General features: G+C 41.7%; 1 protein-coding gene across 1 annotated transcript in view; it reads right to left on the bottom strand.

Annotated features, from left to right (window-relative positions):
* ankhb (ANKH inorganic pyrophosphate transport regulator b) overlaps nucleotides 1-15,738 on the bottom strand; it is an 86,402-nt gene that overhangs the window by 54,915 nt on the left and 15,749 nt on the right. The window contains exon 2 of the mRNA XM_021612594.3: nucleotides 3,967-4,183. Within this exon, the coding sequence (XP_021468269.1) occupies nucleotides 3,967-4,183 (217 nt within the window). The remainder of the gene's footprint in view (nucleotides 1-3,966; nucleotides 4,184-15,738) is intronic.

The raw sequence follows: 15,738 nt of genomic DNA, 5'->3' as shown, positions 1-15,738 counted from the left end.
GGCACAGCTGGGAACTGAGGGGGGTCTAAAACAAGCGGCAACAGTGAGGGACTTATTTCTGGAGAGATGGATTTTTAAAAGTAGAAGCTCGAACTGTTTGGGCATAGAACTGGATAGTATGACAGACCTCTGCAGGCTATCTCTACAGTCGATTGCAACCAGTTAAGCTGGGTGTGGTCTCCGCATGTGTGGGGGGTGGGGATAAGGGGGCCATCTGAGGCATGTTGAGCAGAACTAGGGGCTCCACAGTAAAATAAAACAATGAAAGCTGCCCTAAACAACAGTATACAAGGCATATTGGCATTAGAGAAAGGCATAAAGCAATCACAGGTGTTGATTGGGAGAGCTAAGACAACAACGCGTAAACAGCTAGGAGAATAACAATGGGTAAATGGCGATGAATGGGCAGAGCGGGTCAGTTAGCTACACACAGGGCCTGATAAACAAAATTAAGTTCCATGTTAATGAACAGTCCAGCAGGCATCAGCTGTGTAGCCGAGTGATCATAGGGTCCAATGAGCAGCAATAGATGAAACAGGGAGCCGTTCAGTAGTCGATTACTACGCTAGGCGAGTGGGAGACACGGCGTTCAGGAAGCTAGCGGGCCGGGGCTAGCAGATGGATCATCACCAACATCCACGACGCAGAGGCCGGTTCAGAGCACATCGGCCGAATTGCGTCAGCAGACCAATCATGATGGATCGGCGGGGCTCTGTGTCGACAAATTGTCCAGGCCAATTGGAAAGAGAGGTATTGTAGTTAGTGTACTTAGTTTGCTAGTCGGGAGATTGGCCTAGCTCGAGGCTAACTGGTGCATGCTTTTGGACAAGGGCGTTAGCCACAGTAGCCACTCGGTAGCAGCTAGATAGCTGCAAAGATCCGGTGTAATGGTCCAGAGCTTGCGGCAGGAATCCGATGATGTAGTGGAAAAAAAGCAGTCCGATATGCTCAGGGCTGATATCGCACTGTGCAGACTGGCAGGTATTTTCCGGGCTAAAGCGGCTGGTGTCCGAGCTAAAGGTAAAGACTGCTAGCAGTGGCTAACAATGACAAATAGCTAGTAGCTAATTAGCTGGCTAGCTTCTGATGGCTAGCCTTTGATGGAAGTTCCAGTTATAAGGTCGAGAAAAAAAAATTATACAAAAAATACAAAATGTTTACATGGGTTGAAAACAAACACTTCTTGCTGCTGCGCCATCTTGGAAAGTAGGCCAAGGACTATTGTAGGCTCCTACTTAAACAATGTTTACTCTTGAAATCTTTGGTTGTTTACTACATACACTATCCTACTCACTCTGTTTAGTACATAGCCTCACATGAAAATCGTTAGAGATGGGTGGGGCTAAGGCTTAAGAGAGTGTGAATGATGCTGAATAGGTGTAGACAAAGAAGAGCTCTCCAGTATGTGTACCAACATATTCAATGGACATTTTCTCTGAAATGGGGTTACAAGTTTATCCACTTTCTAAGCAGAATTACTTTCCCATTGTTCCTCAACTGCAGTGTATGATATACCATTTTGTAGCTCTGAGTCTATACTTTTATCCAATGTAAAAAACATTATTTCAAACATTTCTACATAAGACCGAAACGAGGGGGTCAGTCACAATGTGAAAATGTTTTGTAGTAAAAAATATGTTTCCAATGACATCATCATCAACCAATTCTGAAATGGCCCTTTAAAATGAATGCCTGTGCAGGGCTCTAGCGGAGAAGTCCTCCATAGCTAAGCCTATCTTGCTGTCACTACTCAGTACCCTTGTTTGTTGTGATTGAATGGCAAAGACACCCAAGAAACACCAACCTCAAATCACCATCTCCATGACAACTATCATTTGGCTTCAGTCATGGCTGCTGCATTTCATAATTAACAAGCTAAAAAATGAGGCCAAATCAGGAAGTTCCAACCCACCTTAATTTTTTTTGCATGTGCTCCAATGGAACCACCTACAGCAGGGGTATTCAAGTCTTAACCTACGAGGTCCAGAGCCTACCGGTTTTCTGTTCTACCTGATAATTAATTACACCCATTTGGTGTCCCAGGTCCAAATCAGTCCCGGATTAGAGGGGAAAAATGAAAAACAGGTCGAGGTCCAGAGTTGAGTTTGAAGGACTTACAGCATGGTATTTTGAACATCGGTGTTTAATGCTGAGCTCAATGTTAAAATTACATTAGAATTAGAGGCACCTTATTCTGTTAATGTTTTCATTTTGTGATTGCAAATGGCATTTAGTTACATGTCCCCTTTCCATGAGAAGAAACACAAATGATATTGTCACATGGAAAGAATCTCAATGTAAACATGGTGTACATTCATATCATGCTCTGCGCACACTGTTCCTTTGTGGAGTGTTTATAACCAGAGTTTGTCTTTGTGGAGGAAAAGTACAACCTATGACACATTTGGTCTCATTCCTATTAAAATGTGTTCAGTCTTATCATTGGGGAAACATTCTTTCACATAATGGAGACTCTAGAAAGAAGCTTGATGAGTACTGTCTGGAGCATTTGCAACAGTGTTTATTTCAGTGTGAAGTTATGCTAACATTGGTAATGCAGAGAGAAACGTAGTGTCACACTAGAATGGCTAAAGCAGTCATTTGGACTGCTCATGAGTGTATTAATTTTATTACTCTGCAATTGTTTAAGTACCCCCTCCGTCCTTGACTTTTCTTAAATAAGTCTATATAGCACAACATCGTTGTTAGAATCTTAATATCAGAAACAAAAAACTGTAGTTATAACCAGTTTAAGGAGGGCATGCCATTTAAAAAAATATTTTTCCCTTTGCCCCTCCTTCTCCTATCAGTCTACTCTGGCCTACTTGCCGTACACAGTGAGAGTGTGCGTAATTGACAAAATCTGAATAAAAACGACTCCGATGGTGGGGAAGAAATTAATCAGGTAGCCTTCGTAAAAACTTTCCTGACCCTGACAGTCATTGTGAATGCAGGTTGCGGGTGAATAAAGAATCCAACTGTTGGATATCCTCACTCTGGCTGGATGCCAATGCTAACACCACAATCTTGAACATTTTAAGAATTGAATGGAGAACACTGTAACAGAGTTAAATCGTTAAGACTTTCAAAAGTGTTATTTTAACACCAGTTCAGTTGGACTCATATGTTTCAGAGTTATATGTACACCATTGATTTTGCTGTGTGAAACAGGATCAAGGAAGGGACAGCATGGTTGGATCGAACAAGCCGGTGACAATGCTACGGCCGACTATCAGCACACTTTGCACAATTTGTACTTATGGTGACGTTAAGGCTACTGATATTTTCATCACCGTGGTTCTTGCTGACTGTGCTTCTTGGTGGTTGAGGTATTTTTTAAATTTTGTTCTAAAAATAAGCTGTTACTGTATTCCAAAACATATGCTTTCTGTTTCATAGTTGTAAAAAAGGCACTCCAAGGTTAACATTGAACACTAGAACGTTGGTGTTTTAAGTGGTTTTTAGTTTTTACAAATGTCCTACAGTAACAAACTAAAGAAAATGCTATTGTGTTACTACAAAATTATAATAATCGTATTCTAATCTTACCTTCATAAACACAAACAAATTATTATTTTTGTGATAGCATATATGAAATGTATTAATTACGCTGTTAGAATGTTGTAGACAGAATGACTGCTCATTAGCTTGAAGGGGGATCTCTTGAGGCCCAGTGGTTCTAGTGTTAAGAACATTTGTATAGCTTGCTAAATATAAATATAGATGCAGAATGCCATATTTGGTTATATTTTATCCAGACTCGTGATACTTTGTGTAAATAAATACAGTAAAAGACAAAGGAAAGGAAAGAAAGCAGAGATAAGCATGGAAAAATGAAAGATTCCCTGCAGCTCATTGGTAATTTCACTAATAAAATATATAGATTTAGTAAAAACATTAATTATACACCTCATGAACTTAGAACAACTGTCCTGCCTTATTATAACTTGTGATAAATCAGCTCACCGATGAGAACGTGAAAGATGAGCGCTATCATCCCGGCGGTGACCATGCACAGCACGGCTTTGGAGCGGTCGCGTTTGCTGTTGACAAACACCAGGCCCACGTTCTTGAAGTCACTCATAGGCCCTGTGAAGAACTTCATTAGGGAGTAGGCCAAGCCGTAGCTTGCCAGCATCTCAACTGCATCCTCTTTGACCGCTGCAATACCCCTGTTCAGAGCCTGTGAGAGAGGACGATAGAGAGAATAGGAGTTGAGAGAAAATATAGAATATATATTTTTTAATTAAATATTTGTGCTGACAGATGCATTTATCTTTGCATCCATAAAAATAAAAAAAAGTTTACCCCTTTTCCTCCCCGATTTCGTGGTATCCAATTGGTAGTTACAGTCTTGTCCCATCGCTGCAACTCCTATACGGACTCGGGAGAGGCGAAGGTCGAGAGCCGTGCGTCCTCCGAAACACAACCCAACCAAGCCGCACTGCTTCTTGACAGAATGCCCACTTAACCCGGACGCCAGCTACACCAATGTGTCGGGGGAAACACCGTGCACCTGGCGACTGTGTCAGCATGCACTGCGCTCGGGCCCGCCTCAGTAGTCGCTAGTGCACGATAGGACAAGAACATCCCTGCCGGCCAAACCCTCCCCTAACCCTGACGACGCTGGGCCAATTGTGCGCCAACCCTTGGGCCTCCCAGTCGCGGCCGGCTGCGACAGAGCCTGGACTCAAACCCAGAATCTCTAGTGACACAGCTAGCTCGGGAGGCCATTTTTGTTTTCAGTTATTAATGTCACTTACATAAGGGCCAGATATTGCAAGCAATTAAACACTTTTGCTAGATTGACCCTGCCACACTCATGACTATTGAATGAATGGTCACCATTAAAAAGGGTAGAAAGCATAGAAAGCATGAGTTTCTACTCACAAACGTAACAACATAGTGTAGTAACTTAGTTGTAGTCATGATCTGGTTACCGATATTACCCTTTTTCAGGACCCTGTCTTTCAAAGATCATTCGTAAAAATCCAAATAACTTCTCAGATCTTCACTGTAAAGGGTTTAAACACTGTTTTCCATGCTTGTTCAATGAACCATACATAATTAATGAACATGCACCTGACGGACTGATCATCCTCGCTGTGGCAGACCACGTGTAACAACACCTGCACAGGATCGGTACATCCGAACGTCACACCTGCGGGACAGGTACAGGATGGCAATAACTGCCCGAGTTACACCAGGAACGCACAATCTCTCCATTAGTGCTCAGACTGTCCGCAATAGGCTGAGAGAGGCAGGTCCTCACCAGACATCACCGGCAACAACGTCACCTACGGGCACAAACCCACCGTCGCTGGACCAGACAGGACTGGCAAAAAGTACTCTTCACTGACGAGTTGCTGTTTTGTCTCACTAGGGGGGGGATGGTCGGATTCGTGTTTATCATTGACGGAATGAGCATTAGGTGGAGGGTCCATCATGGTCTGGGGCGGTGTGTCATAGCAGGCAATCTCAACGCTGTGCATTACAGGGAAGACATCCTCCTCCCTCATCTTTTTTTATAAAAAAAAAAAAAGATTTTACCTTTATTTAACTAGTCAAGTCAGTTAAGAACAAATTCTTATTTTCAATGACAGCCTAGTGGATTAACTGCCTGTTCAGGGGCAGAATGACAGATTTGTACCTTGTCAGCTTGGGGATTTGAACTTGCAACCTTTCAGTTACTAGTCCAACTCTCTAACCACTAGGCTACCCTGCCGCCCCAAAATGTGGTACCCTTCCTGCAGGCTCATCCTGACATGACCCTCCAGCATGACAATGTCACCAGCCATACTGCTCGTTCTGTACGCGATTTCCTACAAGACAGGAATGTCATTGTTCTGCCATGGCCAGTGAAGAGCCCGGATCTCAATCCCATTGAGCACGTCTGGGACCTATTGGATCGGAGGTTGAGGGCTAGGGACATTACCTCCAGAAATGTCCGGGAACTTGCAGGTGCCTTGGTGGAAAAGTGGGGTAACATTTCAGAGCAAGAATTGGAAAATCTGGTGCAGTCCATGAGGAGGAGATGCACTGCAGTACTTAATGCAGCGGATGGCCACACCAGATACTGACTGTTACTTTTTATTTTGACTCCCCCTTTATTCAGGGACACATTATTCCAGTTCTGTTAGTCACATGTCTGTGGAACTTGTTCAGTTTATGTCTCAGTTGTTGAATCTTGTTATGTTCATACAAATATGTACACATGTTATGTTTGCTGAAAATAAACACAGTTGACAGTGAGAGGATGTTTCTTTTTTTGCTGAGCTTATAACTACAAACATAGTTATGTTTTGGGGGATTTGCATATTTATTGAACTTATTTCCAGATATCATTTAAACTACTCACAATGCACTATTTCTCAACTTCATATGGCGAATCTACTCTGTGTTAGTTGGCTAATGTTAGCCACAAGCCATGCAGAGTGTTGGCAGTGGTGAGCTACATTCCACCAAGGTGTGATGTAAACAACCAATCAGATTCCCCACACGTGGGCGCTGCATGATCCTGCTCAGCTGCTCTGACTTCTCCTACACCGGTAGGCTTGCCTCTGGCTCAAAAGGAAAGAGAAAAATAATTCTTACCTGCTCTAATTAATTAGTACCTCGTCCTAATTTGTTTCGCGTTCTCCACCTTGTTTGGTCAACTTTACGAACTCTTCTCTGTGAAGTAGGCTACCCAAGTTTTCCAACAATGGCTTAGTACTAGCGCACTACAGTAGCTAACTGACTGTGCTGTTGTGATCATTGCCATCTGCTGGAGCCTTCCTCTGATTGCCTTCTTATTGTTGACTTGTGCCCAATGCCACCTCTGGATTATTACCTCTGAAAAATATCTTCTTTGGATTTATCCCACTATATCGCTACTGGATTAGCTGACTCTCCCTCGGCCGGTGAAAAGGCCTCTCCGTCTGAAGCGCCTTTCTGCTTGACTCTTCTTCGGTAGCTAACACGGCCATCAATCGGTAAACCTCCGCTCTCTCTGCTGGCTTTTTTTGTGTGTGTTTGTGGGTTCCTGCCTGACTAGTTGGTGGTATTCTCTGGTTGGCTAGCTAGGCTAGTTAACTGGCTAAGATAACTGCATATACCAGTAACGTTTTTTGAAAACTGGTTAAATGGCGTTGTGTATTTCCAAATATTTGATTTACTTTTATGTATCTGTGAGCTAGGTGTTGATAGCAACTGGCTGAATCATACATTGCTAACGTTAGCAAGTGCTAATATTAGCAGGCTAGTAGGGCTAACGTTAGCAGGCTAGTTAGCTCAGGCAAGGAACATTGCAAGCTGATTTGTAACAATAATTTGCTTGTAAGTTAGCTGAAAAGTTGGCTGAAAATGTAATTGAAACTAGTAGTCATGAGTGCAAAAAAATTTGTTTAATTTGAAGTTATTTCTGTTGGAGTTTACATTATAGGGAATAGGCTGGCTTGCTGAGTTCTCCATATTGCGTCACACCCTGCAATTTCTTTTTCTGATCAGTCTTACGTAAATTGAAAATCGAGGTGTAACTTTGCATTGGGACTTTTGATACGTATACTTGTGCAAATCCATGTGTCACGGATCGCTCTAGAACTTTCATTACGCACACCTGCCCCCTATTCCCAGTGATTAGTAATTGTATTAGTGTGCCCTTGGTTTACCAGTGTCCTGTTGGTTATTGGTACAATGTCCGTTGGTTCGTGTGAGTACCTGTGCTGTGTTTTGGCTTTTGTGCCATTTGTGGATTGCGCAGATGATTACGGGTCTCGTCCCGTGTGTTTATCATTGTGCGCCGGTGTTATTTATTCGAGGTACTCCTCGCTCTTTTGTTTGGGTTTGTGGGTTGTGCATTGTATAGTGTTTGTTTGGTCTTTGTCCCCATGCCTTTACACGGCACGCTGTAATTTGGATATAATTTTTTAAAAAATATTACGCATTCCTGCGCCTGTCTCACGACTCATTCATACCAACGTGACAATATGTTGCATATGGTTATGTTTATGCTACTTACCCTTTAACATGCTTATAATTGCAGCAGATCAACTACTACAAGCTTGTAGTATTAGACCCCATTATGGCCCATTCTTTAACTGTATTGCATAAGGTGAAGCAGAAATTCATCACAATTCCATCACATACAGTATGTTAGTGGCCAACTATCAGTTTTCAAAGCTCATATAGGCTAAGATTACAGGTACAGTATAGGTTTATAGTATATTGCCGTCGGTCTGTTTGCTGAAAGATATCAGGTACTATCAAGTGTTGTGATGCACCACACTATTGCTGCCTTTTTCAGGGGAAGCAATCTAGTTCAGACAATGCCAGTTTTGTTTTTGTTGCAGGATTAGAAGCTCCGTCATCTACCTGTCTCTGAGTGAACAATACATGTCTTTCATGCCTCACAGCCCAGAAGTAAAGACCCTAATATCAAAACCAGAATTAGTAGGGATTCCACAGGCTTCAGTTACCAAGGTATTGAAATCCCCCACCATGACCAACTCAGAGCTACGACGAAGTAGTAGAGGTGAGGCTAAAATGTTTGAAATGGATTAAAGGGATTCTTTGCAAATACAGTATATTGTAGCTTTTTTCTTTTAAATATAATTGGACCATTTGATTTGAACCCTCAGATGTACAAGTATATTTAATTTACAATTTCTATGCCGCTATCATGTATGTACATTGCATGTTAAATGGGACCAGAGATTGCATTTTTTTCCTTGGCTGTTTATTTCCCATGCTTTTCTTAAACTCTTGCTGACAAATATTAGCATTCTTCTGATACTGGCCCAAACATCTTTGTTTTCAGGTCAAGTCAAAACCACCCTGTCACTCTGAGCTCTTTACTTGTACATCAGTATCAACAGGTTACAGATGTAGAGACTGAGTTGTGACACTAAGATCAGAACCAATCAATGTTTTTGAGTTTAATAAGCACATGAACATTTCCCATAAAGTCTACCTCTGCAAGGTTAGAGGGGGTTAATTTCAGCTCAATTCAGTCCAAAATGTAAAATGTTGAAATGAGACAGACTACACACCACAAAACAAATGGGGCTATGTCTATATTACCCCATTACAAACAGGCCCATTTTTTATCACATTCTTGCCTGCATATGCATGTTATACCTCCCATGTGCATGCGGGCATGCCGTTGAGGAGTGGTAATAGTGGTGTGCAGATGTGGGTGGGCGTCTATTTGAATAAATCCATTGAATATACACCATCAAAAAGAAGTCCATGATTAATTTGTTCAGGCAGGACCTAAGAAACATACGTCGAATAAAATGTATTTTCAAAACAGAATTACATATTTTGAGTTGAATTATGTCCATATGAATAAAATCAACAGTTCCTTATTTTGTTCATTAAACAGACAAGACAAACCTACTCGATCACAGTCAACACACATACAGTACGTGTTATAGTAAGAATATAATATAATTGTCACATTTACTCCCCCTCCCCCTCTCTGGCACTCGACGTCGCCAGGTGTCTCATCATTACGCACATCTGCCACCATCGTTACGCTCACCTGCGCCTCATGACACTCACCTGGACTCCATCACCTCCCTTTTATCTGTCACTCCCCTTGGTTCTTTCCCCAGGCGTTATTGACTGTTCCTGTTTCATGTCTGTACGCTTTTTGTGTTTCTGTCCCATGTTTGTTTATTTATTAAATTAGTCACTCTCTGTACTTGCTTCCCGACACCGAGCATACACGTTACAGAATAACGCCTCACCAAGGGGAAGCATCAGGGATCTCTTCCAAGTGCCGCTGCTGAAGCAACCGGCGATGCCTCGGCCGGCTCCCGTGCCTCGGCCGGGTCCCGTCAGGCTCCCGCGCCTCAGCCGGCTCGTCAGGCTCCCGCGCCTCAGCAGAAGCGACCGGCCCACTCCTGGTCCTCGGGATCGTCCCTCTGGTCGACGTCGTCCCAGCTGGCTCGTCAGGCTACCATGCTTCAGCTGGTTCTACAGGTTCTCACGCATCAGGTGGCTCTACAGGTTCCCACGCCTCAGCAAAAGCGACCCGCCCGCTCCTGGTCCTCAGGATAGTCGTCCGGTGGCTGGAGCCTGGCGTCAGGGAGGGGGTGCTGTCACGTTTACTCCCTCTCCCACTCTCGGGCGCTCGACGTCGCCGGTTGTCTCATCATTACGCACACCTGCCACCATCGTTATGTGCACCTGCGCCTCATGAGACTCACCTGAACTCCATCACCTTCCTGATTACCTCCCTATATCTGTCATTCCCTTTGGTTCTTTTCTGAGGCGTTATTGTTTCTGTTTATATGTTTCATGTCTGTACGCTACTCGTGTTTCTTGTTTTGTTCCATGTTCGTTTATTCATTAAATTCACTCACTGTACTTGCTTCCTGACTCCTAGCATACCCGTTACAATAGTAGAATAAAATACTAATAATATTTCTCCCATTTCTCCCAACTTGTCACCGCTGTCATGTAAAACAGTGATATTTTGAAACATAGCCCATGTTTTCTTTATCCACGTTTCATCTCTCTCCTACCCTCCACTTGTTAAACTACATAACATGCAGGAAAAATGTTCTAATAAATGAGCCAACTAGACAAGATAATCATGAGCAGCACTCACCTCAACTTTTCCCCAGCCCAATTGTAGCCTAACCAATATCCAAATGGAGATTCAGTGAAGAGAAAAAAAACTGACATCAAAGCGGTCCCAATTGAATGGTGCTGAAATGATCATCTAGGCAGAACTTTACCAAAACTATTAATAGGTCGTTAGGCAGAAATACAAGTTTTGGCTTTGATACCGGCAACACCTTTCAGCTAAAGTTAGGTAAACAATGTTCTCTCAAAAAAACATTTGGCACTGAGCTAATTTCAGGCCTGCTGAGAGCAAACTTGAACTTTGAATATTCTGTGCAACTTCCACCGCATGTTTACTGTGAACTGACATGCTGACCACACCACTCACGTTACGTAAGCGAGCATTGGAAAATAAATGTACACGACGTACATGTTATTCAATAATTTCATCCAAACTGCTCACATGCGTTAACTTCTTGGTGACAGGGGGCCAGTATTGAGTAGCTTGGATGACTAAGGTACCCAGAGTAAACTGCCTGCTACTCTGTCCCAGATGCTAATATATGCATAGTATTAGTAGTATTGGATGGAAAACACTCTGCAGTTTCTAAAACTGTTTGAATGATGTCTGTGAGTATACCAGAACTCATATGGCAGGTGAAAACCTGAGACAAATCCAACCAGGAAGTGGGAAATCTGAGGTTTGTAGTTTTGCAACTCTTTATGATAAAAACATTCTAAAGATTGATTCTATACTTAGTTTGACAAGTTTCTACGACCTGTAATATAACTTTTCGTCCGACGTTCGGCTGGACCTGAACGAGCGTTTGTTTACCAAACGCCCTAACAAAAGAAGCTATTTGGACATAAAGTTCATAATTTATCGAACAAATCAAACATTTATTCTGGAACTGATATTTCTGGGAGTGCATTCTGATGAAGACCATCAAAGTTAAGTGAATATTTATAATGCTATTTCTGACTAATGTTGACTACACAATATGAGGATATCTTTTTGGCTGCTTTGTTGTCTGAACGCTGTACTCAGACTATTGCATGGTTTGCTTTTTCCGTAACATTTTTTAAAAATCTGACAACGGTTGCATTAACTTCTTGGATATAGGGGGCGCTATTTTAATTTTTGGATGAAAAACGTTCCCGTTTTAAACAAGATATTTTGTCACGAAAAGATGCTCGACTATGCATATAATTGACAGCTTTGGAAAGAAAACACTGACGTTTCCAAAACTACAAAGATATTGTCTGTGAGTGCCACAGAACTGATGTTACAGGCGAAACCCAGATAAAGATCCAATCAGGAAGTGCCGCATTTTTTGAAACAGTCTCATGCCAATGACTCCTTATATGGCTGTGAAGCAGCTAGGAGTCAGCTTACGTTTCCCACGTTTTCCCCAAGGTGTCTGCAGAATTGTGACGTCTTTTTAGGCATTTCCATTGGAGAATGGCTGTAAGAGACCATATAGGGCGAGTGGACGCATGGTGTCTCCGGGAGAAAACGTTGCGTAAAATACTGAGGTAGCCATTTTTCCAATAGTTTCTTATGAGAAACCAACTGCCTCCACGGATATATTATTGAATACATATGTTAAAAACACTTTGAGGATGGATCCTAAACAATGTTTGCCGTGTTTCTGTCGATATTATGGAGAACATTTTTCAAAAAAGTTTGGCGTTATAGTTGAAGTATTTTCGGTCGATTTCTCAGCAAGCAGGATGAACAAACGTGACGTTTTTCGCCTCCAAAAATATTAATTTTTGGAAAAAAGGAACATTTGCTATCTAACTGGGAGTCTCCTGAGTGAAAGCATCTGAAGTTCTTCAAAGGTAAATGATTTAATTTGGTTGCTTTTCTTATTTTTGTGAAAATGTTGCCTGCTGCCAGCACAGCCTAGCATAGCATTATGCCATGCTAAACTTACACAAATGCTTGTCTAGCGTTGGCTGTAACGCATATTTAGAAAATCTGAGATGACAGTGTTGTTAACAAAAGGCTAAGCTTGTGTTTCAATATATTTATTTCATTTGCGATTTTCATGAATAGGAAACGTTGCGTTATGGTAATGCACTTGAGGCTATGATTACGCTCCCGGATACGGGATTGCTCGTCGCTAGAGGTTAAGGAGAAGTATATCTCTAATTCCATGTGTAACACTTGTATTTTCATCAAGATATATGATGAGTATTTCTGTAAATTGATGTGGCTCTCTGCACAATCACGGCATGTTTTAGAACTACTGAACGTAATGCACCAATGTAAAATTAGATTTTTTGATATAAATATGCACTTTAGCGAACAAAACATACATGTATTGTGTAACATGAAGTCCTATGAGTGTCATCCGATGAAGATCATCAGAGGTTAGTGATACATTTTCTCTATTTGTGCTTTTTGTGACTCCTCTCTTTGGCTGGAAAATTGGCTGTGTTTTTCTGTGACTTGGTGGTGACCTAACAATCGTTTGTGGTGCTTTCACTGTAAAGCCTTTTTGAAATCAGACACTGTGGCTGGATTAACGAGAATTGTATCTTTAAAATGGTGTAAAATACTTGTATGCTTGAGGAATTTTAATAGTGAGATTTTGTTCTTTTGAATTTGGCGCCCTGCACTTTCACAAGCTGTTGGCGAGGTGGGACGCTACCGTCCCACATATCCCAGAGCGGTTTAATGAGTGTCTGTGTAGCCAGGCGCTAAAGTCCCGCCTCTCCCATCTCCTCATTGGTTTTTAGGAGCATATACCCACGTGGGTGATTGAAAGAAGAACTGTGGTTCACACTCCCATCCAGCTGGTGGTGGTGGTGGTGGTAATGCACCTTAAAGTGTTGCCAACCGCCATATGAAGTCCAAAGAAGAAGAAGAAGCAGGATCTGTAGTGACGCCTAGCACTGAGATGCAGTGCCTTAGACCGCTGCACCACTCGGAAGCCCCTACATTCCATGACAGTTTTGAAAAAAAAACATGCAGGGCTTGACCTTAATCTTTTCACCACTTGTACTTCAGACGTGGTGACTGAAAATGTTGTGGTGTTTGATGCAAGAAACCACTTTACAAAATAAAATGCATTATTATTCCCATACCATTATTAAAGAGAATCAGACAAATTATGCTACGCTCTGCCTATTGGCTACTTAGCTTATTCAAGCCAGTCTCAAAATACAACACAGCAGCTGATTGGTTATGGGGCACCGGTCTGTGTCGAGTATGGGCCTGAGTCATGCCTGTCAATGCAATAGAATCCTACTCTTGATGCGTTCAGCCTACAACAAAATGTCTTGCATAGTTAGTTTTGCATACTAAGTCATGCATAGTTATTTTTCTTTGTGTGTTGCATTGAAAGTGGCTAATAAGAATTGATTCAATCACAATTACCACAGTAAAGGGAAACATTGATAGTGTTAACTTCTTGATTCTACTTGAGACGCAGATGTCTCAAGTAGACACCTGGAAATGCAAATGCGCTACGCTAAATGCTAAATGTACTCGTTACAACTCAAACCTTGATCAAAATTCACAAGCAGGGTATTGAATTAAAGCTACACTCGTTGTGAACCTAGCCAGCAAGTCAGATTTTTAAAATGCTTTTCGGCGAAAGCATGAGAAGGTATTATCTGATAGCATGCACCACCTGAAAATGCCTGAATGCGACGTAAACAAAGACTCTGCTTATCCGACGCAGCACAAAACGCAGAAATAAAATATAAAACATTCATTACCTTTGACGAGCTTCTTTCTTGGCACTCCTATATGCCCCATAAACATCACTATTGGGTCTTTTTTTCGTTTAAATCGGTCCATATATACCCAAAATAGCTTTGTATGGAAGCTGTGTCATTCAGAAAAAAACATTGTTTTTAAACGCTGCGTAATTTTTTTAAATTAAAAAAGTCGACGATAAACTTTCACAAAACACTTCGAAATCCTTTTGTAATCCAACTTTAGGTATTAGTAAACGTTTATAATCTATCAAAATGATTACAGGGCGATGTATATTCAATAGCTCCTCGTTTGCAAATCAATGGCTGCCAATGTCTACATTAACAACATCCAGGTGAAGACTGGAAGAAACGGATGACAGATAGATGGATTTTCCAACAATTAATTCAATTGAAAATGACGACAATGGCGACATCGTGTGGAATTTGTATGAATTGCATGCAGGTCGATATTACATTTTGTCCTCTTTTAACAACTCGTGGAAGTGACTTATGGAAATTATTTTTAGCTTGCAGAGAGCAATTTTTCTTGCGTTTTTCAATGAAACACACGATCTGTTATAGTCACAGCCGTGATTTAACCAGTTTTAGAAACTTCAGAGTGTTTTCTATCCACACATACTAATCATATGCATATACTATATTCCTGGCATGAGTAGCAGGACGCTGAAAAGTTGCGCGATTTTTAACAGAATGTTCGAAAAAGGAGGGGGTAGAAGTAAGAGGTTTTAACTACCGGGGAAAATTCTATAAAGTTGAGTGAAATTCATTCTCGTGCAGCTTAGATATAAGGCTTCTCTACTGTCACCATTCTGTTGCCGTGACACCACACACATCCCAAAGAGAGAAGAACATGGTTATTAATAGTGTGTCACTATGCATGAATGATTGTGTAACCAGGGGCATAGCTTTGGTTTAAGAGGTGGGGGGGGACAGAAACTGGCAGGGGGGTCTGGGGTCCTCCCCCACCAAAATGTGTCTTGCCACTTAAAGCATAATGTAGCATGACCCCCGACCCTTCGAAACAGTTCTTTTTATTCTAACAGCAGAAATGACCACAGTCATCAAGCTAGGTAAGAGATCGTTATTTAACATGTTTAAGTGATTGGTAATATACTTCCTCTATATCAAACATCAAATGTAATTAATCAGACAATATTTCAAGTTAAAAGTTAATTTGTGGAGCTTCTTTCCTTGTTAATGCGTTTGAGCCAATCAGTTGTGTTGTGACGGTATACCGAAGATTAGCCCTACTTGGTAAAATACCAAGTCCATATTATGGCAAGAACAGCTCAAACAAGCAAGGAAAAACAACAGCCTATCATTACTTTAAGACATGAATGTCAGTAAATCCAGAACAAGTTCAGTCACATTGACGTGGCTGTAGTGGAGCGGGTCGAGAGTTTCAAGCTCCTTGGTGTCCACATCCCCAACAAACTATCATGGTCCAAA

The sequence above is a fragment of the Oncorhynchus mykiss genome, chromosome 8 (genome assembly GCF_057628025.1).
Source record: "Oncorhynchus mykiss isolate SJ-2025 chromosome 8, ASM5762802v1, whole genome shotgun sequence".
Taxonomy (NCBI): Eukaryota; Metazoa; Chordata; class Actinopteri; order Salmoniformes; family Salmonidae; genus Oncorhynchus; species Oncorhynchus mykiss.
The sequence above is the reverse complement of the archived record's forward strand: the minus strand, read 5'-3'. Positions and strand labels throughout refer to the sequence as shown.